At 40.9% G+C, this 22,121-nt stretch overlaps 4 protein-coding genes across 8 annotated transcripts in view; 1 reads left to right on the top strand and 3 right to left on the bottom strand.

Moving 5' to 3' along the window:
• Positions 1 to 833: 833 nt before the first annotated feature.
• tnni1a (troponin I type 1a (skeletal, slow)) lies at positions 834 to 5,085 on the bottom strand. The gene is made up of 8 exons (XM_028409780.1): positions 4,967 to 5,085; positions 3,414 to 3,445; positions 3,267 to 3,273; positions 3,138 to 3,179; positions 2,794 to 2,925; positions 2,449 to 2,538; positions 1,855 to 2,031; positions 834 to 1,283 (listed from the first exon to the last, which is right to left on the bottom strand). Exons 2-8 carry the CDS (start codon positions 3,425 to 3,427, stop codon positions 1,179 to 1,181), a joined length of 567 nt encoding a protein of 188 aa, XP_028265581.1. The 5' UTR covers positions 3,428 to 3,445; positions 4,967 to 5,085; the 3' UTR covers positions 834 to 1,178.
• A 2,207-nt stretch (positions 5,086 to 7,292) lies between these two features.
• On the bottom strand, positions 7,293 to 9,370 carry phlda3 (pleckstrin homology-like domain, family A, member 3). The gene is made up of 2 exons (XM_028410304.1): positions 8,770 to 9,370; positions 7,293 to 7,778 (listed from the first exon to the last, which is right to left on the bottom strand). Exons 1-2 carry the CDS (start codon positions 9,178 to 9,180, stop codon positions 7,719 to 7,721), a joined length of 471 nt encoding a protein of 156 aa, XP_028266105.1. The 5' UTR covers positions 9,181 to 9,370; the 3' UTR covers positions 7,293 to 7,718.
• Positions 9,371 to 10,020: 650 nt separating this feature from the next.
• Positions 10,021 to 14,850, bottom strand: LOC114437933 (cysteine and glycine-rich protein 1-like). Of its 2 annotated transcripts, none has more exons than XM_028408863.1 (6): positions 14,615 to 14,850; positions 12,462 to 12,583; positions 11,742 to 11,910; positions 11,538 to 11,667; positions 11,353 to 11,449; positions 10,021 to 10,440 (listed from the first exon to the last, which is right to left on the bottom strand). In XM_028408863.1, exons 2-6 carry the CDS (start codon positions 12,568 to 12,570, stop codon positions 10,364 to 10,366), a joined length of 582 nt encoding a protein of 193 aa, XP_028264664.1. In that variant the 5' UTR covers positions 12,571 to 12,583; positions 14,615 to 14,850; the 3' UTR covers positions 10,021 to 10,363. The 2 variants fall into 2 exon arrangements, with proteins under 2 accessions (XP_028264664.1, XP_028264665.1); XM_028408864.1 differs by having other exon boundaries at positions 12,462 to 12,571.
• Positions 14,851 to 17,629: 2,779 nt separating this feature from the next.
• The window catches only part of nav1a (neuron navigator 1a), a 69,596-nt gene continuing 65,104 nt past the window's right edge, over positions 17,630 to 22,121 (top strand). For 2 of the 4 annotated variants that reach the window (XM_028408860.1, XM_028408858.1), the window contains exons 1-2: positions 17,631 to 17,957; positions 20,507 to 20,691. The gene's annotated coding sequence lies outside the window, so the exon portion shown is untranslated. Of the gene's footprint in view, positions 17,958 to 20,506; positions 20,692 to 22,121 lie in introns of all 4 variants that reach the window. The other 2 variants (XM_028408859.1, XM_028408861.1) reach the window with 2 other exon arrangements.

Genomic DNA, 22,121 nt, shown 5'->3' with positions numbered 1-22,121 from the left:
CTCAGTCCAACACGCACACTTGGGTTTGTACCACACCTGCACTGGTGAAGCTTACATCTGATAACTGAACTCTGGACTCTTCTGTTTTGTGTATGATGTTTTATTTAGTGTTTAAACATAGGCCTGCTGCAGGTGTCTTATAGCATGATGTATCATTAAGATGCTATCTAAGGAGCTTGAGTCCTTTCAGCATTAAAAAGTCTTTTCAATTCCAATATTAGAAAATGGAGAGACGTTCCCTCTATAAGGAGAAATGCCTGCCTGCATGCAAACACCTGTGCATGTAGCTCGATAAGGAGATTAAAAAATGCGGAAGCAAAGTGTTTTATGGGCATGCAAAACAGACGCCGGCTAAAGAGGACTGTTGGAATAGATGCTCACAAAACACATGATGCTGTGCAACCACCTGTGAGGTAAAACTTTACCCCCCGGAGTAAAGTTATGGCACGAGAATCCTCTTTGGTATATTTTCTGTATTTTACTCCACCTTGTAGCGCCACAAAGAGATGCTGCTGCTTCAATGATGCCTGTCACTCATACAATAAAGGCATTCACATTTCATTCACTATAAACCTGAGGTGATAAAGTACAGATAAACACGACTTTGGAAGCAAATTGTAGTCCAATAGGAAATTTATTGGTTAAAGTGTGATATGCAAAAACACTGAGAAATGTCTAGCAGATTCTGTATTTTCTAGCAAAGCAAATGAAAAAATGTCAACATTATATTTTATATTTTTTACTAATTAATTCAGCTTTGTGACATCAGTGTAAAAACACACTGTCAAATACAAAGTATCTATTTTATTTATATAGAAATGGTTTTGCTGTATGATGTTTTTTTTTATTTCTTTATTAATCCAGCTGGTCATGTGCACATCACAAGAAAGAATATCAGTTTAATTTGGCCCAATTATTGACTATTATATCTAAACTTTGACATTTCTGTACAAATATATATATATACTGAATATTTGAGACTCTGGAGCAATATCATTTGTGCAAATGACACAATTACACCTTGTCAAAGAAAACAGCAAATAAAAGAATAGAAAACCAGGAAGGTGGGAGCATCTCATCTCCATGGCAGCAGCAATGATGTCAGCACAAAACAGGAAAGACTGTGGGAGAGTAATACTGATTCAGATGTAGATATAGATGTTATTTAGTGTCTGTCTTCACTGGGCAGGACCCTTAGCAGCATCAAACATCTTCTTCCTTCCCTCCATCCCTGACATGGCCTCCACATTCTTCCTCCAGTCACTGTCCTCTACTGGCCTCTTCTGCAGACAAACACAGAGCTCGTTGTAAGAGATGGTGTAAAGGGTGTTTGGTTGTATTTTGAAAGAAGTGGAGCACATTCAGAAAATGTTATTGTTCATTTTAAGCCTTTAAGGTCCATGCTGTCCAATGAGAATCCCCAGAGGAGAATACTGTGTGATCGTACCAGTGTAACTGGTTTACCTCACATAATACACACATTTATTCGAGGACACATCCAGATACACAACAGAACCTGCTAATATGCACATGTGCTTACGAGCAGTGAGCAGAACTGTTCACAAAAGCGACTCTCTATGAACAATAGAATCATTGTCTTGTGTACCAAATCTCCTCTCTCACACAAACACAGGGTCACGCCCTGTGCCGGCCTACTACTCGATAGCACCTTTCACGCACACACATAAACGGCAGTTTACAGGTGTTCTGTGGCATTTAAGCACTGATGTAACATGTGTATCTGAAACTCAACAGCAGCTATAAGCACACGCCCTGCGCCCTGAGGAAGGCACACAACTTGTTGAGGCTGGTTTGATTATGTTTTCTGTGTATATGCATGATTTCTCCACACACCTTCTCAGTGTCCTCTTTCTTGACAGACTTGAGATTGGCCCGTAGGTCCATGGAGACTTTGTGCTTGGAGCCCAGCAGCGAGCGGAGGATGGCATCAGCAGACACACGAACACGTCGAAGATTAGGCCTCTTGAATTTCCCCCTGAGGTCCAGGACCTTGATGTTTAGGTCTTTAATCTGGTTCAGGGACAAAGAAGAGACATGTATTTGCTTCTAGTGCTGCAGGAGTTTCTCATGGCCCTAGTACTGTTTCACTGTGAGAATATCACTGTAGTATAGGCAGATGAGTTAAACTGCTGCTATACAGGTGAGAGGTGCACAAAAAGGGACAATGTTGTTATTGTTGAGGTAGATCCAGAGAGATTTCTCCATTGATTTGACTGGACCACTTCCAGACAAAACATTGAAATGCCTCCTTTTATGAGGTCAGCATCCCAAGAGGATGACCTCCATTTGTTGACCTCATTTGATAGGACAATGCTCCAAACCACAAGTCCACAGTGATGTCAGTTCCTCTTGTATATGAGGTTATATGCTATATAACATTCCTACAGTAGAATAGTGTAAATAAGCTGGGAAATAATGCCTACCTACCTCACGTGTGTTGAGCATGACTTTAGCTTCAATATCATATCGCTCTTCATCAACCACATCGATCTTGGCATGGAGCTCTCTGCAGAGATCCTATGTACACATAAACATAAGTTTAGAATCTCTCATTTAGTTGGTTTCCAGAATGATATTTTGTGCGGCTGGGAAACTGACTGTATGAAGATATAAATGGAAATAATCATATAAGAGAGTGCATGAACACACAGAAACTTGGAGCCTGGCTCAGTCACACCTGTGTGCAGCAGTGAAATGGGAGATGCAGCTTCCTCAGCAGCGGACGGTTTAATGTTTTGAACTGAGTGTAGAGAAGGATTCCGGGGAGGTTACCTGTAGCTGAGCCAGGCTCAGGCCACCGGTGTTCAGAGCAGGAGCTCTCTCTGTCAGGTACTTCTGTTTCTCCTCCTCTTTGACAAGGATCTCCTGCTCCAACTCCTCTTTGGCTTTTGCCACCATGAGACTCTAACATAAACAAAATAAATACCACATTTTCTAATGCAAACACATCAAGATTACATGTTTTCCTCAAATGCAAGATGACACATCCAGATGATGATATAGACACATGTGTGTCTATACCATTGATTATTTGTTCAGTGCTGTTGCTTTCTTGTGGATAAACATGTGTATTACATTATAGCTTGGCAAGAATTAGGGCCCCCGTTCTGTCTTACCTTCAGCATGAGCTTTCTTGAAGCTGAGATCTTTGGCTTCCTCTGCATGGACAACACAATTCATAATGTGAATACTCCACTTGCAGTTTTGTTTCTGTGGACGTATTTGGTCAGAGAAGTCAGACTTACCTCTTGGCTGTAAAAGAAAAATGGACATAACTTAAAAAAGGCCAAAGAACAGCAATCTGATAGAAATATTAGCTTTGTGTTTGTGACTGTGTGTGTGTGTGAATGAGCAAATGGCCTATAATTAGAACACAAAGCCAGATCACTTACACATGCTCAGGCATCCTGCTGATGAGATATCACTGGAGGAGAGACAGGAGAGATTAGACACACACACACACACACACTGAACAGTTGGCAGTGTTTACTCATCAGCTTTTTGGTGGAGCAGATCATCTTTCCTCACATCTCTCCAACACTTCAGTGTAAAGTAAACTGTCAGTCGGCCAATTAAACAAAACTCTTGATGTTCACTTCTACGCTCCTGCTGGTTATCGCTGTATTAACACTTAATTGTTATAGTTAACAGACAAGTGGCCTCTGCACTCATTTTCATTTCTGCTGAAATGCTGTATAAGTATGTGACAGATTTACACACACATTTACAGCACAGAGCTAAAACAAATGAGCAGAAATAGCTGCATTTATGGATATGGAGCTGAATATAAAGAATTGGTGGCTAAATTAATAGACTGGTACAATAAGAACAAGGTAAATGGTTAAAATTGGTAGCAATAATTTGAAACAAACACTTAAGAGTAATAAATGACTGAGGTTTGGAGATCTCAGCTGATTTGTGGGGGGTATAAAATATGACAACAGAGACTTCACAGCAGAACTTCAGAGTAATCAATCTCAAATCACACTAGACTATTTTTTATATTCCCATGATCATAAAATAGCATAATCCAGTGATATGTTTTCAAGACTTAGGTTGAAGCTGATATTTTATCATAGTATTGTTTTCACTTTGTCATCATTTTGATCTGGTAACCTCCCACCCCTCTTATCAAATCAACAAGTGATTTACTGCACCCATCCCCTCTTCTTCTGTCTCACCTTGTCTCACCTTTTATGTCCCTCCCCCATTTTACTGTTTGGTCCAAGTTGACAATGAAGCCACATAAGACCTCCCAGCATAAAAGGGTTACAATCTGCTCCAGCGGATTAGGAAAATTCCAGGCTGATAGCCATCCCTCATCCGTCTCTTCTAGCCCCTCATCCCCATCTTTCTCCTCAGGATTATCTCAGGGAGAGGAATTTAGAGTGGCCTGTCTCCCCAAATAGACAGGGGACATCTGATAAACAGCTGTGCAGGGTGATTGTGCTCTGGGGGTGCCCAGCCTGGAGCAGGGATTTGCCGCCAGTAACTCTTGCTTATGTGCCTCTGTGGTGCAGCCAAGTTGGCAATGCAAAAAACAGCCCAACGCGCTCTGGAAAACTCACATCAACCTCAGAACTGAACAGAGCTACCTTGGCTGCAGAATTAATACCACAAGTTTGGAGTATTTCTATTAATCAGTAGATTCAGGCTGTAGAGTGTACTGGCCATCGCTTAAATGAAGTCCCAGCCAAGAAGGAAGAAGCCACCTACATTTAATGACTCTCAAAATCTTAACTAATGTCTCTGTTTACTGGATTGTTAATAAATTTTATACTGACCCCACCAGACCCTGAATATATAGAAGGTAATGATATTTTCACTGCACTGAGAAATCACAACAAAAATTGCAACAGACCTATTTATTACAGCCTAACATTACATAATGACCACAACACAACACCTGAAAATCTGTACAGACCATAACATTAAGGGATCTTACCAGAGTCAGAGGAAAAGAGATGCAACCGCAGCAGGGGCAGGATGGACAAATCAGAGATGAGCCCAACGATTTGGTGTCCCTCTATTTAACTGCACCACCCATTGTCTCTCTCCCTCTTTCTTTTTTGTTAGTGGAAGCTATTATTAGTCCAACGCATCTTTGTGACTGTGTGATTCTGCGCTGTCTGCAACTGGAACCTATAACTCTGGACTTACGCCTCTCAGGAGGCAGCAACTCAAATGATGAAGTAAACATTTACTAATCAAAGATCAGTTCGCTTGTAGGAATTTTAATTAAAATTCTGTGAAGTGGGAGCGATAAGGCCTGTGCTTTGTAGTGGCCTTTTTGTGGTTACAGTATTATTAGCCATGCTAGCAGCCAGTCCATGGATGGCAACAGATTCGTTTGGCGTATCACTTTAGTCTAGACTGAAATATTTTAGTCGATGGAATGCCATAATATTTTGTAAACAAATTTATGGTCCCAAGAGAATGAATCGTAATGACTTTGGTGATTCCATTGATTTTCCTTTATCCCCACCATACATGTCTTTTGTGGTTTTGAGTGAGTTTAACAAGTGTCCACAAAGTTTGGTGCAGATATTAGTCCTCAGAACAAACCGTTATTCATTTTGTTGTGTGTGTGATGACCCTGCTTGTTAAACACAAGTCTGTTTAAATATTATGCACAAAGTAATAGTGATGCTAGTTCGTGTTTACCCACATTTAAACCTAAAAGGGCAGGTGAAAATGCTAGACACGCACTGCACTGGCATAACACGGAACAGGGACCTGTTTCTACAGTGACAGGCAGACATGCAGTAAATTAAGCTGATAATATCAGATGCTACCATCTGTAAAACAATTTATTTAAATACATTGCAGATTTATTTTAGTGTGACATATTTTTTATTACCAGAAATATGGATGCTGTAGATACACATAGATGGTAACAGGTGAGTAGTTTTTAGCTAATTGAAGCTAACACTTTTCCTGGGTAAATTAACCCAGTGTTAGCTAAACTATGCTAACCAAAGTATTAGCATATGACATAACATCTACTGTTGTGAAAATCATGCAGCTTTGGAAAGGCATGTTCAGGTTACCTGAGCAAACCCAGGCCCTCAATGGCCCCAGAAGACAATGGGTTTTTAATGGTGGTATCTATTGGTCATCCAAGGGTTCATTTATTTAATCACTACAACCACAGAAAACACATTGTTAAAGTTTAGATTTCATACATGTGACAAGTGGAAACCTGCACTATTAAAAGACTGGAGCACTTAACAGGGAGGAGGCTGACCTCCAGTGGTTAAACACTCACACAGCAGCTCCCTCTGATAAGGCCTGTGAAATTGTGTACCGTAATTGTTTTTCAAGTGCAGCTATTCCTGCATTAATAAAAAATCATCAATGAAAATAGGTGGCCTTTCGTTGCTTTCTACAACTGCATTGTTAAAAAAGTAATAAAATCAAACAGCTGCAACATTTACAGCAAAAATTCATTCAACTTGATGATTTGGTTTCTGAAACTGTAGGTTTGTGTGTGTGTGTGTATGTCTGCTGAGAAAACCAGATGCCCTGGACAGAGGTTGTGATGTTTAGACACGACATTCCTCCGAGGAGTGTGAGTGAGCGTGCACAAACACACAGCAAGGGACTAAATTTTAATAACATACGGCAAAACCACTTACCACAAAACCTGAGACTCACCCTTCTCTACAGTTCTCCTGCTCACACAGGACTCTGTGTGTTTCCACCTTCCCACACAGACTTATTGTACAAACTTCCATCACTGGGTGTCTCCACTCGTTAGCAGCGCTCCTGGTCCCTTGCTGCTGACTCATGTGGTGTGGCTAGCCTCTGAGTTTTCCACAGTAAAACAAGACGTTGCAACACAACCAGGCCTTTATTACTGAAGCGCACTGAGCCAAACAGCCACACACACACATACTCACAGAGTACATGCTTAATGAATAATATATGCTTTAACTCTCTAACAGGACGCTGATTGCAGGCTGGGTGTGCTCGTGTGGGTGAATCTGTGTGGGTGGATGTTTGTGCAAATGCCTCAGGCTCACCGTGCTTCTCATTAGTCCTTCACACTGCTCACAACAAAAGGTGCCCTGACTTCAGTATACACGCAATAGTGTGTGTGTGTGTGTGTGTGTGTGTTTGGGATTTGTGTGTTTTCCAGAGGCTATAACAGTAACGTTACAAGACACAACTGGAAACAGATGAGCTTAGCAATTAAGGGTCTGAACCTAAAATAAACTGCAGCTGTAGAGAAGTGACATGTTCACAATGAAAGGAAATATATCAGGACATCAACATTACAAAACTTTATTATCATTTATTTTACTGTAACTGTAACACTGTACATGGTTTCCATATAGAGTGCACTAAATATGAGTAAATCCTTATTCTTCATGTTCATATCGGATCAGTTTCACTCAAAGCAAGTGATGTGACGGCATCAAAAGCAAAACTCTGTTTCAGCAGCGTCAAAATGTCCAAAACAAGATATTTTTGAAACATCAAGGCACAAAGGGTACAATCCAGCTCCACAGTTTCTGTCTTCAAACATGGAGGAGTCTCCATTTTGACCTCAAGCGATGAGGTTGTGACAGACAAAAAGCTTTTATCCACGGTCACACGATATCTGTAAATGTATATCCGTGAACATAAGCCTGTAAGACAAGAAAATGCTCTCAGTCTGTGGGTACATATTCACTGATTATCTGTACATCCCATCATTGAATCACGCCTGGCGATCTCCCATCTGGTTGGTTTACACCCAAGAATCCGGAAGGCTGAAAAAGAAAACAATCATTTTAATATTTAGTTTGTTAAATTATATTTAACTCTCACAGAGCTCTACAAAGTGCATTTGTGTTGAGTTATATCACACTGTTACCACGGCTACTAAGTTAATTTGGGCACTTGACTACTGCAGCTCTCTTAAGGAAGCATCGCTGCGGATTCCTGGACTGTGAGCTCATAGTTCAGACTTACACACACAGTTCATGAACATTTCAGTGACCGGTTGTAACAAACAGCTCTGTTGTCACTGATGGTAGTGATTGTGCACGGAAATGCTGAAGAGCTGAGAAGATGCTGAGGCACTAAACGATTTTTAACACAGTAGTCTATATGATACTGTATATATATGTATATATATATATATATATATATATATATATATATATATATGTGTGTGTGTGTGTGTGTGTGTGTGTGTGTGTAAATGTGTGTATGTTTAAAAATACTTGGCTGCCTGCTGAGGGAGAGGCAGGCAGATGTTATTTTGAAGGCTCACATTGCATCGTAATTATGTCCTGAAGTGAGAGTGGTTTGTGTCCTCAGAAGACTGTGGTGTGAGCAGAGGCTGATGACCACAGCGAGGAAACACTGGGATGACTCAGTGGAACATCTAAACACTGAAGTGGTGCTTGTAAATAACCTTCAGCATGAGTTTAGCTAGAGGCTCGAGCCGTGTACCACTTCATCCCCAGGAGCCTGCATGTTTTCATTCCATCATCACAGCACCGGATTGTTTAAATTATTATCAACCACAGAAGAGATTGACTGATTAGAGTGAAAGCTGAGGTGTGTGGAGGTTTAGACCTGACAGGAAATGGTTAAAAGACAGATTTAGTGTTTACATTTATCTTGGAGGTGTTCAGCTCATCCACATTGGATTGGATTAGAGGGCTGGTGCCACAGATAAACTAATCAATATGTTTTTAAAAATGTTAAACGCTATATTAATTCATCCAGAAATCAATAAGCAAAACACCGTACCTCATCCTCCCCGGTACTGCCCAGGTGTGCTGTGGACAGGTGCCGCTTTCTCCCGGTCTGAACGGCCTGGAGGTTCTTATAGCGCACCAGTGCCAAAGCAATCTCCGCGTTCCACGCCGTGCCGTCCTGCGGACACCGAAAGTCTATTTCCTTACCAGTGGACATGACTACGGTGAAGTACACCAGCCCTCGCTTGTACTCCACGCAGTCCACCGTGGCCATGCGCTCAAATAAAAGCTCCTTGGCTTTGGAGCTCCACGCCGTACCCGGAGCATCACCGCCTCCTTTGCAGTTGTGCAGGCGCAGCCCTTCCTCGGTGAGGACGCAGCGCTTCTTCTTCCACAGCTGGAGAAGCCCGCTGCTGCGCTTCTCCAGCAGCCCGTCTCTCATCACCTTCACCGGGAAAGACATGGCCACGCTGACCCAAAGACTTCAGAAGGAGACGTGGAGTATCTTCAGTGCGTCTTAATCCATCAAAAACTCATCCGTGCCTGATGATTTGAACTATGCTATAAAAACGTCTGTGAATGTTCAGTCCATGCGCACTGACAGCACGCTGTGGAGGCTGGTGTTGCCTGGATGTGTTTGAACATGCCCGGCTCTTCTCTGAATGCCCCCCCCCTTCTCGCCCCTCCAACCAGCACCACGCCTCCCTCCCGGTGACGCCATCAGGAGATCCGGGATGTTTATAAAATTCCCTGCTTGAGTGTAAGTGGGCTGTGTGACGCAGAGATAGTCAGTGAGTGACTTTACTTTGTGTTTATGTGGGGTTAGGCACCTCAGGTCACACTGCACCTGTTGCCACACCTGACAGTATTTCTTTCAGACTTATTTGGAATGTGAGAGGAAGTTACAAGAGGTCACATGTTGTGATAAGCGTGAGAAACTTTCACCGGAAAGATGACGAAGTCCTGATCATTAGTTCTGAGTTTTTCATCACAAACCTTGAAGCTGTGTTTGATTCATTTCAGCTTTTATTTCACCTGAAGTTCATTTCCTGTCTAATGCGAACTGTGCGTGGAGTGAAGCTGTAATTCCCCCACACATATCCTGCAGTCCCATCAGTGTGGGGTGGTGTGTCACTGCAATGTTATGAAAGGAATGGATACAATGCACACATGTTGTTTCTTGAAACCTCACTTTCCTGTTATGTAGACACTCAAAGCAGAGACCGAGTTTCACTTGTGCAGCCTGCTAAAGGAATTTTGGTATCGAATAAAAAAAATAAATTAATCAGACTGAAAAAATAAATGAAATTGATATTTTCACGTTTTTACTATTTACTCTTTATTTACGTCATTTTTGTGGCACACATTTTGCATTTGCAAAAACAAGCATTTACACTAACAGGATGATAAAATACATTGAGAGCAGGTGGAGCACTACAAATTAGATTTCAGCATTTTTAGTTATTCAACTATTCTATGAACTATTTGTTGTGTTTTGAAACAACACCATCTTAATGAAATTGATAAATGCAGCTTTCTTCCTATGGAGCAGGTGTCTGTTAGGTGTGGCAGGTTGCAGCAGCAGACCGCCCTCTGCAGGAAGAGGAGAGTAATGCAGGAATCAGGACCCCTGCCTCCGAAGGCCTCTACTGGGTGTGCGTCAGCGCCCCGGCTCCTCCTCCGTACCCAAAGCCCTTTGGACCATATTTTTTCCCATAACAACCTGTTGGAAACGAAGGTAGTGTTATAAAACTGCACGCTTTTTCATTATTCCTTATATTATTGTTAATAGACTGGTGCCTCCTTGGTAAACTGTACAGAAACTGTATAAAACAACCGAACATTAGCCTTATCCACGTTCATTAACATTATTTTGCCTAATTCTAAAGTAAGTTTAGAACTTAAGTAACTCAACAGAGTACAATAAGGAACAAACATATTTCCCTGTGCACGTCAAAGCAGTGCCTGCGCCGCACGTACAGAGAATCATTTGTTGACGCCACGGTGACTTCCTGTTACATAGTTGACAGTGCTCCTGATTGGACACCAGTTTGTAAACACTACCGGGTTCTCCTCTTGTTGGCTTATTGTTGTACCGCTCATATACGGTCTATGGTACCTCTGTGTAAATACAGCAACGTGTTCTTTACTTTAATATTCGCAGCTGGAGCAATACTTAAGTCAAAGTTATGCGACTATCCAGAGAATTGCTGTGCTAGCAACATCGCTCTTCACGAGATGTGAAGCAAGGACTAAATTATATTGTATTTCTTTGTAGTTCTTAATCAAAGAGGCTCATGCAGTTTGGTGTCAATTTTTACATCCTTCTTGAGTGTGTTTATATGGTCATCCCTGACTTTATTATTTGATAGTTTTCTGTGTTATTACGCCCTCTGCTGGACGCTTGTGTTTGTTGCAACTCGTCCATCCACTCATGTGGTTCTAAAAATTGACAGTGATTCTTGCCAACATTCCAATTTAAGACCAGAAATAATATGTTGTCTTTTAGTAATGATACTACACAGGGCTAGCACTTTAAAATCTGACCTACTGTATTTGCCCTGTCACTTTGAGACAAATGCAGGCTCTAAGCCATGTGTTTATATTAATTCTGGCAGAGACAGTGAATTTTTACCTTTGCAGTAGATTTCTCCATCCCTGTCAGATAGTGTGGTTGACTCAAGGCTCTTTCCACAGTCAGCACAACAGAAACATCCAGACTTATGCCATGGCTGTGAAACAGAAAATCCATTTTAAACAGGTTGTGTTTTTGAATGCATGCACATGTACTGTATGTGCCCAAATGTGTTTTTTTCTTACACTGCCAGCTGCAACCACTTTCTCAGCTGCATAGACCGCCTTGCCACAACGACCACATCTGTCTGACCCTCCAAATTTCTGAGCCAGCTTAGAGGGGTTTGGGTTGGTGGTAGGACGATGAGGACCGGGACTGAGGGGAACAGAGCATGTCTTTAAAGGGCTTTAAAAAAATATCACGTAAGTGTGCGTAGGTGTGTTGCTTACTCTTCATGTTGAATGCCCAGGGATTCTCCTTTGTCCATACTGAGCGTCCCTGCTCCCTGACCATAGCCGTAGCCTTTTGGCCCATACTTCTTGCCATAGCATGCCTTGCAGTAGATTTCATCCAGATGAACAGCAACGGTTGTGCTGTCCAAGTTCTTTCTGCACACCACTGAGCAAACACAAGCACACATATGTTATTGTTTTCATATCTACGTGTTGTTGAGAACATTCATGTGTTTAGATAGGGTCGTAACTATTTCCTTTTATGGCACAGTTGAATTTAAAAGCATGTTCTCATCTGAATTCCATCACAGGAATGTTTGATTACTATGTGGGAACAAAAATAACTCCACTCACAACTCCATGAACTTGAATCTTTAAATGTTTTTCACAAAAAAGTAATTGTGTTTTTGCTTTTTAGAAATTACACCCCCAATGAGGAGCCATAATGCCACACAATCTGCTACTGTATGAAGGCTGCAGGTACGTAACAAACTCTCAGCTGGATGCAACTTTAGTTTGTTGATGTTTTGTCAAAGAACAGCTCATGTCAGTGCTTCTAGGGTTCAGTCCAGCTCAGCTCCACTCTGGTAACATTGCAGTCTACCTTTAACACTCTATATTAGGCCAGTATTCAATGTGTCACTTTTAATGACAAGTGTCAGAAAGTCGGTGGTTTCCACTTTGTCAATCACACTAAACAGAACACAGTGAACTCACAGCACAGGAAGCAGGACCTGTGGAAGCTCCGCCCATCACAGAGGACCTCCTCTGCTAAGTAAACGGTCTTGGAACAGTGACCACACTTGTTTCCTCCTCCCAGTGGCATCCTTTATTAATGGCTGGAGTATGAACAAAGACATAAACACACACAAGAGGATTAGTCTGACGTGTATTGATTTGATTTGTTTATTGTATAAATATTTAGTCAGTGATTATCTGCATTTCATTGAAGAGAAGGTCTGACAGTGAAGTGGATGGTAGAAAAGAAAACATCTGGGCAAAGACTAAAGATCAAGTATTCTTTGATACATTCTCAGTGGATACATTTAATGTTACTTTCTTTAACTGATTTAAAGGGCCGTAAAAGATGTGAAGAAGCAGGCCTGAAAGAGAAAAACAGATGAACCAGAAAGGTTTCTGAAAGAAAAGAAAAGAAAAGAAAAGAAAAGAAAAGAAAAGAAAAGAAAAGAAAAGAAAAGAAACGTCCATATTTAGTTTCCTGTAATTCTGGCTTTGTCAGGCCAGGCCCACAGACTGTAATTGTATTCTGCCAGTTCTCTGTGGCTTCTTTAAAGGACTAACAGTGGAAAAAACTTTTTTTTTTGTGAAAGGGAAAGAGTGAATGTTGCACTCTTTCTAAAAACTGGACACAGTCTTTGTGGAAATAATGTGAAAGTATAACTTTTTTAAGAGTGGGTTTTAGGTGGGATTGAAAGATTCTGGCATCCTGCCTGTTTCCAACCCAGCAAGTTTCCCAGCATGACCCTCCCTGTCCATTCTTGCAGATCCACTTCCACATTCCTGACCATGTACACCCCCCCCCCCCCCCCCCACATCCCTGCCCAGGGCTCACACCATCTACTCCCGCCTGTGTGTCTGTCCCCCTCCAGACTGCTTGTTTCATGCAGCACCTTCCTTTTTGTAGTGATCAGTGTGGGTGGAGGTGACCTTTCAAAACACAGCATGAAAGTTTTCTATCACTATCACTCCTGGACATGCTTCCTGTTTTTTTAACACAAGTCAGAATAAACACGACATCGTGATGTGAGTTAGACAGGAGATGAAAATACGACATTTTGAGTGCTTAATGAGAAAATGCTATAGTAGGTTATTTTAATCATAAGTCAGAAGAAGTGGGGAAGTAGGAGTGGTTTGTGCCTGGCTGCACTACAGTACTGCACTGGTGTATTTCCATTATTGTAAGGTCTGGTGTTGCTTTTTAGTTTTCAGACTCAGCAACAGTGACACATTTTGAAACAATTCAACACTAAAGCAGAACCGTAATGGATGTAAAGTGTCAATGTTCTGCTGGAGACTCCTCATTACAGTCACACAGACACTGACTGTCATACTGCATTTGTGTATTTTATAGAGCTGGACTGAGCGCCAATAAAAGCAGAATTGTCAGGAATGTTGTTGTACCAGGCAGTGGTTGGAGCTGTCTGGCAGCTCGGCTGGAAATACATGACTTCAGCTCTTAAATAACTTTTTAACTCTTTTTATGTCTTTACTCACAGCTAATTTGGAAGCAATGCAAACCACAAAGAGTAGAAGAACATCATGACACAGCATCAAGATCAAGCCTGCAAATCACAACATGAGGAAAAAGCAGGTAACTAAAACACTGCTGACGACTGGCAGCTGTCACTCTGACCACGTGGAGGAAATACTTAGAGAGGCGTCTAACAACACTAATGATTTATGTAAAATTGCGGAATCACTTGAAGTGAAGTGTTTTTTCACTGCATAAATAATCTCAGAGATAGTGCATGCTCTCATGGTGGCTCTTCAAGTTTAAACATGTATGGGCACAGTTGTGTAGGAATGCTTTAGCTAAACTGAGTGAAGGAGAAGTAGTGAGTTGTTAACAAATCAGGAAGTGTGCTGATAAATTTCCCATGACTGCATGTGACATTCTGTGATATCAGCTCAGGTTAATACCAGTAGAAGCTAGTTTTCTTAAGATTTGGTTGTAGATTAGAATTCCATATTGATTAGTCATTGACAACCTGCTCACTTCGACATCTATTGCTGCAGGGAATGTGCAGTGTGGCATTGCACAGGGTTTTTCCTCATTGTTGCTTTGCAGAACAGGAAAAGAATCAAACAGAAAGCCTCAGCAATTTGTTTTGTATATTAAGGTTTCTTACCTGCAGGTAGTATTAGATGCTGTCCTTCAGTGATGACTGATGATGCGAGAGGGTGAAGTTAAGCTACTGGATCAGTAGCGCTGTTTACCAGTCCAGAGTTAAATGGAGTAAATGCAGTTGAGGATAGGTCTTCTTACAAACCTGAATTAAATTACAACCGCATTTTCTGGTTGTTGCAGTGTTATTCCAGCCCTCTGTTATGTGGTATGTGCCTCTCTAATCTTACACTGTTCCAGATGTGCTGAAAGGGAGGAGCTTTTGAAAACTTTCTGACTGGGAGGTTCTGACTGACTAACTGAGAGAGAGAGAGAGAGAGAGAGAGAGAGAGAGTGCAGACACACAGATGAGGTGGAGAAGCTTTAGTTAAAAAGCTGTGTAATGTTTCGCAGAGTAGATGAATGCACAGGTTGATTTTTTTTGTCTGTAGTGCCATTTTGTGTTTTAAAAAGCTATGAAAGGTCTGACATTCTTGAATATTTACAAGACAGTTAACAAACTGTCTGAACTCCCCCCAATTGAACCAGTTTTAAAAAAAGAGTAATTCAAAGGAGTGATTGGTATTATATGTAAATGACTACTCTGTCTCACTTGCTTTGTCTATCACACAATAAATTTATCTCACTATCTTCTTTCAAACTCTGTCAAGAGGTTTACCTTTGATAATGATCAAATGTAAAAACAACTTTCTTGTCCTGCTTGTACAGTAACAGTGATACAGTGACAAAGTCATTTCAACTTTATTAATTAATTTACCACAACATTCAGTGACCTTTAGCCACACTAGCTAGAGAAGGTCACTGTATGCTTAATGGATAAGAAGGAATTAATAGAAATTGACTGGAACCATCTGCCAAAACAGAGAGACAGAGAAGAGCATGGAGAATGAGCCCTTAGCTCTTCTCACCTCTGGTGCCATCATGTGGCCACTGCAGAAACTGAAGTGAATACAGACTTACTCAAACTATGATATGTATTGATTGTATTCCTCAAGGATTTTACATATAGAATTTTTTCTCCTGTTAGTCAGAGAAGATATAAAACCTAAATCTTTTGTAGGATTGTAGTGAAATATCACACATTTGAGTTTAGATTATTGTTGATGGTGTCTTGAGACATTTTTTAAAAACATTTCAAAATCAGGAAGGTTTGTGTATAAACTGATCATAGGAGTCTGTATTGTTGCATGTGTAATGTGTAAAGGGAAGTTGTGCTTCTAGTTCCCTGGGGAATAGGATTGAAGGGATTACATCCCTTCAGTGAGTGAGAAGCGGCCACAGTCTCCTCTTTCTTGTAAGCCTCTTCTGATTGATTTGGTGGCTTGTTTGCTTGATGCCCTGCCATACAATCAGCACAGCGTACAGAGCATAAAATAAATGTCTGTGTTGCTGTGAGGTTAAAGTTATTGCAGTGAACGTCTTATTAGTGTTGTCAGCAGTTTACAGTGTGTAGGACTACTTTCCTATGCCAATATGAGCAGGACAGGATGCAGTTAGATGATGTCTAAGACTTTTTAAGTTTAAGTTGTATGACTTCGTTTTTGATCACAGTGCAGATGGACTTTACAGTAATTTACTGTGAAAAAGCGAAACAGATTAGAAAGTTAAGGTCTGAGTTAAAGGACCAGAAAAGGATGACAGTGCATAGCTTTTTCAAATTAAATATTAAAATCTGGATATGGGAAATGCTCTTTTAAAGACACAGTTGAATGAGTTATAGAGTGGTTGGCATTAGTCTGCAGAGAGAAATCATTACCGTCATTGACATTACCACATGCCTGAGAAGCTTTTCAGACAGCCACTTTCAGTTGGTGGCATTTGGTGCTGGAAGATTCCACAACAGGCAGAACTGATGGATGGAGTCAAACTGTTTTAAATCGCTTTCTCCATCTAGCTGGAATCCGACACATTTTAACCGTGTGGCATGTATGGCATACTTTTATTTTGCTATTTGTGCTTGACAGATGACTGAAATCACTATTGTAGTGTGCATTACTTACATTAATTGTCTACAGAAAATAGCCACAATAGTAATCAATAAAGCTATTGTGTGTCCTTGTTGTTGTGTCTTACCTAAATCTATATGGAACCCATTAATTAGCTTGAAAATCATCTTTGACATTATATGACGGTCAATCCCACTTCCTGTTTGCAGCATTGTCCGGAGAGAAACACGCAGCTTTATGCGTGATTCACCTCCTTGACCTACTTCCTGTTGCACCCTTTGACCCTAAAAACAGTAGCATTTATTTAGAGTGATATGTATAGACTTTAATATTATATAAATTATATATTATGGATAGTCTGTCAGTAATATTAGCACCTATAACATTTTAAGGTTGTTGTACAAAACCAGTGACAGAATATGATGTGTACATGTATGACTATGTATATCCACTCATTATGTTCTTATAAATGGAGTAATAGACTGCAAGTTGCCTCACCTGCTTTCAGCTGTCTACCTGCTCAACACATACACACACAGGCAACACATATTTTAAGTAAAACAATGATTTGATTTGTTTAGATTTGTTTGTATTTTGGATATTGGATACAGTACATATTGTATGTTAAAATTCTTAACCTCCTGACACATGTCAAAATGTAATTTAAGAATACTGCATTTATTACTACTGACACCACCTCTGATTCTTGACAGCATTCCTGTTTAACTTAGATGTAAGACCAGGCCCTAGTGTGCTGTAGTACAAGCTGAAACACTCTGACACCATCTAGTGGAAATAGCACTGCAGTCACATGAGGTACTGTCATACTGTTGAGACAAACTCAGGATGTTGACACACTACATTTCCACAGAGAACTAATAACTTCCTTAAAGCAGCAGTAACCTGTTTTGTGTTTTGTTAATCAGACTTTCCTCTGTTTTTGTCTCTTTTCTTTTGTTTTTCTCTTTTCTTTTTTCTCTTTCTTTTTTTCTACTTTACAATAGAAGCTGCACATGGGAGGCCTCATGATCCAGACAGTCACCATGTTGAGAATTGCCCCCCCCCCCATCCCTCCATATGCCCCTCAGGGTGATTGTGACACAAGTGTCCCATTGTCATCGGCGTCTGTCAGGGTCTATCTCTCAGGGGGGAGAACATGCCTTGGGGGACATTAGAAGATTAGCTATGACATTAACCCCCCCACCCTCAACACACACACACACTCTCTCACATACTCCTACCCATAATCCTCTGTTACAAGTCACTTCCCGTTTCATGAGAGACAAAGCAACAGTTCATGTGTGTGTTTTCTTTTTTGCATGCGGTTGACTTTGGAGTGCATCACACATTTTAATCTTCTATTTGGAGCTGAAGAAACAAAGGAGCAACCTTGGGATGAATGTGAGTATTTAAAGTGGAGCCTATATAAATCGAATGTACATACTGTGTGTGGGGAAGGGGAGGGGATGTGTGTACAGTGTGCATATGTTGGGGAGGTCCTCTGCCTCATGTGTTCTAACAGTATGCATTCATTTATCAAGGCCGCTTGATCGGTTTATGTGTTTATTTGCATAATGCAGCCTTACTGCACAGATTTTCCATTGTGTGTTTATCCCAGCAGAGACTTGCAGACCAAGTCAATGCCTGATCAATAGAGCTTTCAAGTTGTACTTTACTGCTAGACTGTAAAGAGGCTTTCAACTCAAGTATATCAAGTAAAGAAAGACAAATAGAGAGTCTACCATCTTTAATAACAATGAAGTCTGAGGAAAGAAGTGGGTCATTACAGACATATTTAAGGGTCTGTTCCTGTTGTTTATCACTGTCCTCATTAAATATGCAGCACTGTCCCTGATGTCAGTGTGTCAGACTGTAAGCCAGCACAGCAGAAATATGAGAGGGGAGAAAATACAGAGATATGGAGAGGAAGTAAGTGATACATAACACACACACACACACACACACAAAGGAGAGAATAGTGATTGTGAAGCAAAACAACTCAAAAGAAAAATAAATAAGCAAGTTAAAATTGTCAATACAACCAGGAAAATTACACCTAGTATAGTCAAAATAGCCTGTTTGTAAACGTGATCTGATATTTTAGAGCCGTTACATGTGATGAGATATTTTTTTTATAGTCTGTGGTTTATGAGGATGAATTGGCAGTTTGACTGAGTTCAAGGTCAACTCTAGGTTTCTCCGTCACTCCCACTTCTCCTCCTCCTGCTTCCAGCATCTCTACTCTTCAGTATTTCTCATTCAGTCCCTCCTTTTCACTGGGACAAATTAGTGGAGTGATGGATGGGCGGTTCCCTCCTCAGGGTGCTTGTTCATTCTGGATATAGACAACAGATGCACGTGTGTATATACAAGTGTCATGCACATTTTCATTTGTCGCCAGCAGATCTATCATTAACAGTGTGTTTTTTTTCATCCTGCTTTCTATGACGGTGAATTAGATCTTAAAAGCCAGATGATTCAGACTTTTCACATTTGTGGCTACATCTGCTTAATTACCCAGTATTACTCACACTATAGAGGCAACTATGAGTACACACACATACACAGACACACAAACCACGTTCATCCAGCTAATGGACCCGGCTGTCTTTGCTATCTAGGCTTATATTTCAACAGTGAGAGGGAGGGAGCCCGGCCAACAGGTCCATTACAGAGACAGACAGGGAAAGAGAGTGAAATTGTGATGTTAGGAGAAAAAAAAGAGGCGGAGATACAGCTGCAGGCGTACTGCGGCAGCAGCAGAGCGGCATGACGTTAGTGAGGGGTGGATTGACAGACAGAGATACACACAAATATACATGCTCGCAGCTCAGAGGCCAGCTAGGCAAAAGTAGACAGAAGCAAAGGCAGGGATTGTGCCTGACACACTCAGCAGCATACAGATGGGATACAAACTCACTTGCTGCTTTGTGTACTGATGCTTGAAGAGGGTGAGTGAAGCCTTGTGTTTATTGCATGTAGTTACATTTTGTACATCTCTATTAATTTGATTGATGTGTATGTTTTACTGTTGGCTAACTGACTAATATGTGTCCTCTTTTTATTTCTTGAGAGATAATTACAGAGTAGTGTTTGGGGTCTATATGTTCATAGTGGCATAAAGAGCGCACCAGAGACATGGTGGCAGAGCGGAGCGAGAGGTTAACAGAAAGAAAGGCAGAGCTTAAGTGGGATGAAAAGAGGGTGGAAGCAGGGGGATTCTATAACCAGGGGTGACATGATTGGCAGTGGGCCTGAGTCAGCATTATAGGGACTGAATGAGTCAGTGCAGCATGCATAGCCTGTATGCTGTAGTGTGTGTGAAACATCTGAGAAAGATCAGTGGAGACAAATTGTGATATTTATGTTGTTGGTAGTCTGGTTATACTCTGCACTGTTTAGTTTGTGGGTGCATGTGTTTGCAGCACTGCACTAGCTTCTACAATACGTGCATGTGTAGCTGAATTTTGGGTGTTACACATCTTTCCTAGCTAGAGAGTGATTCACACTTTCTGTAGAAATATTGTAAGACTCAACTGGTGACTTCATTTTTTTGTCGTATTTATGTTTTCAGTTGAGTTTGGTTGCTGATCTTTGTAAATAAAGTGCTGTATGACATCAAAAACACATTCTAGGGAGTATTACTATATTCCAATGCAGTTGACAGTCAGGAGGTGAGAGGCTTTTAGATGCTGCCTTATGGTATTTTTTTTAGAATATGTGTCATTATGGGTCACTGAAGGCCAAGTACATTTCCATTTGGGTCACTGACTCATGATAACATAAACAGTCTTCTGTTCATTGTTTCAGGAGATATTTGTCTGTGTGTATGTGAAATGACGTCTTTTGGGCACGAACACTGATTTCATCAAAGAAAGTGACTTTGAAAATGAGTCACCTCAGTACGGCAGTCCCTGATTGGCTGAATCTATCGTTCCTGTTTGTCACAGCTTCCTGTCTTGGTGAATGGTGAGGCGCTCTGAGCCAATGGTAGAGCAGTGGTGAGGATGCAACTGTGATCCAGGAAAAAACAGCCCATTGTTCCTGGGACATCGAAGAAGTGTGACCTCCCTCTTGCCGGCTGTGCCCGCTCAGACTAACGGCACACAGAGGAGCTCAGTACTCCCATTGACAGGTAAGACACTCATTCATCCTCATTTATATCCTTATGTGACTTCTACTGCTTCTCTGGCATAGTAAACTGTTTTTCACTACCTTGTATTATGATCAGTGCTAACACATTCTTGCTGTTGTTTTGGTTGCTGTCATTATGGAGGTAATTACATTCATTTATCATGGTGCTCCCAGAATGGGTGACATGCAAAAACACAGGCGCTGCTAATGTCCTTCAGCTCACAGACAGAGAGGCCTGTGTTACCACCTCATGTATTGATTTTGAGATGAGTCAGAGGGTGTTCATCACAAGGGTGAGCGTACGTGTCTGTGAGAGTGGGTATACATGTTTCTTTGATCAGACTTACAGTAACTCAGTTTAGCCTGAGCCTGTCACGGGACAGAAGAGCTAAAACAACATAATGTTATTAGTGAGTTGACAGCTAACATTTAATGCTTACTTCCACGCTATCCATGTTTTTCTCTCTTACATACCTGTTTTGCTGGCTTTCATGGCAAAAGTGATGTTTTTGAGCAACTTGTGTAGTTCACCATCTGGTTATGTGAGAAAAAGAATTAAATATATTCAATAGATCTTTAGTGAAGAAAAAAGCAGGTTTCCAGATCTTGCAGTTGTGCACAACATCCAGCAGATGTCAGCACCATCCAACCAGTCAAATACTGTGAATTACAATTCATTACATAGATTAACTTGGTCTAAATAACATTTTTTGTATCACTATTACAGAGGAGTAATATATTCACTTGATAAGTGTCAAACAAACATAATTTGCTTAAATATTTTAGCATTTAGTATGTTGCTAATACCTATTTTTTTGTACAATTACAATCACATAATGTCTTTATCTAGTCACATGCATTCAGACTATGGTAATTGTCCCAGGGTCAACAAATGAACAGTCTACCTATTGTATGAGAACTTATGTAACATCAATCACAGAGAAGCAACATTGTACCCTACAGTTACTGTAGAATCTGTGCATCACTATGAGCAGAAGAGACCTATGTTCTTATGTGGACTGCTGCTGTATCAGCATGACCCAGGCATATCCCCAGGGAAAAGCCAATTTCCATACAGATAGACACAGGGCCAGACCGCACCTGTGCTCCTGGAAATCCTAGCAGGACTTGTATCAGACAGGAAAAATTCTGATGCTTATTAGTGTCTGGACCTCCCAGGAGAGAGAGAGTTTAAGAGAATTTGTGTGAGAGAGAAAGGGAGAGAGAGAGATGGGGGTTTACAGGAATGAGGAGCAGGAGGAATTTAAAAAAGGGGAAAGGAGGATGGATGATCACATCTGTCTTTGTTTACCTGCTGCTGCATCACTGCACACATTTTTATTAGCATCAGTCAACAGTGACAGAACAGCACAAGTCCAAAATACTTTTTCAAGTTTGTGAGCAGCAGCCACAATGAATCTTTCTCTGCTG

The sequence above is a fragment of the Parambassis ranga genome, chromosome 7 (genome assembly GCF_900634625.1).
Source record: "Parambassis ranga chromosome 7, fParRan2.1, whole genome shotgun sequence".
Classification (NCBI taxonomy): domain Eukaryota; kingdom Metazoa; phylum Chordata; class Actinopteri; family Ambassidae; genus Parambassis; species Parambassis ranga.
The sequence above is the reverse complement of the archived record's forward strand: the minus strand, read 5'-3'. Positions and strand labels throughout refer to the sequence as shown.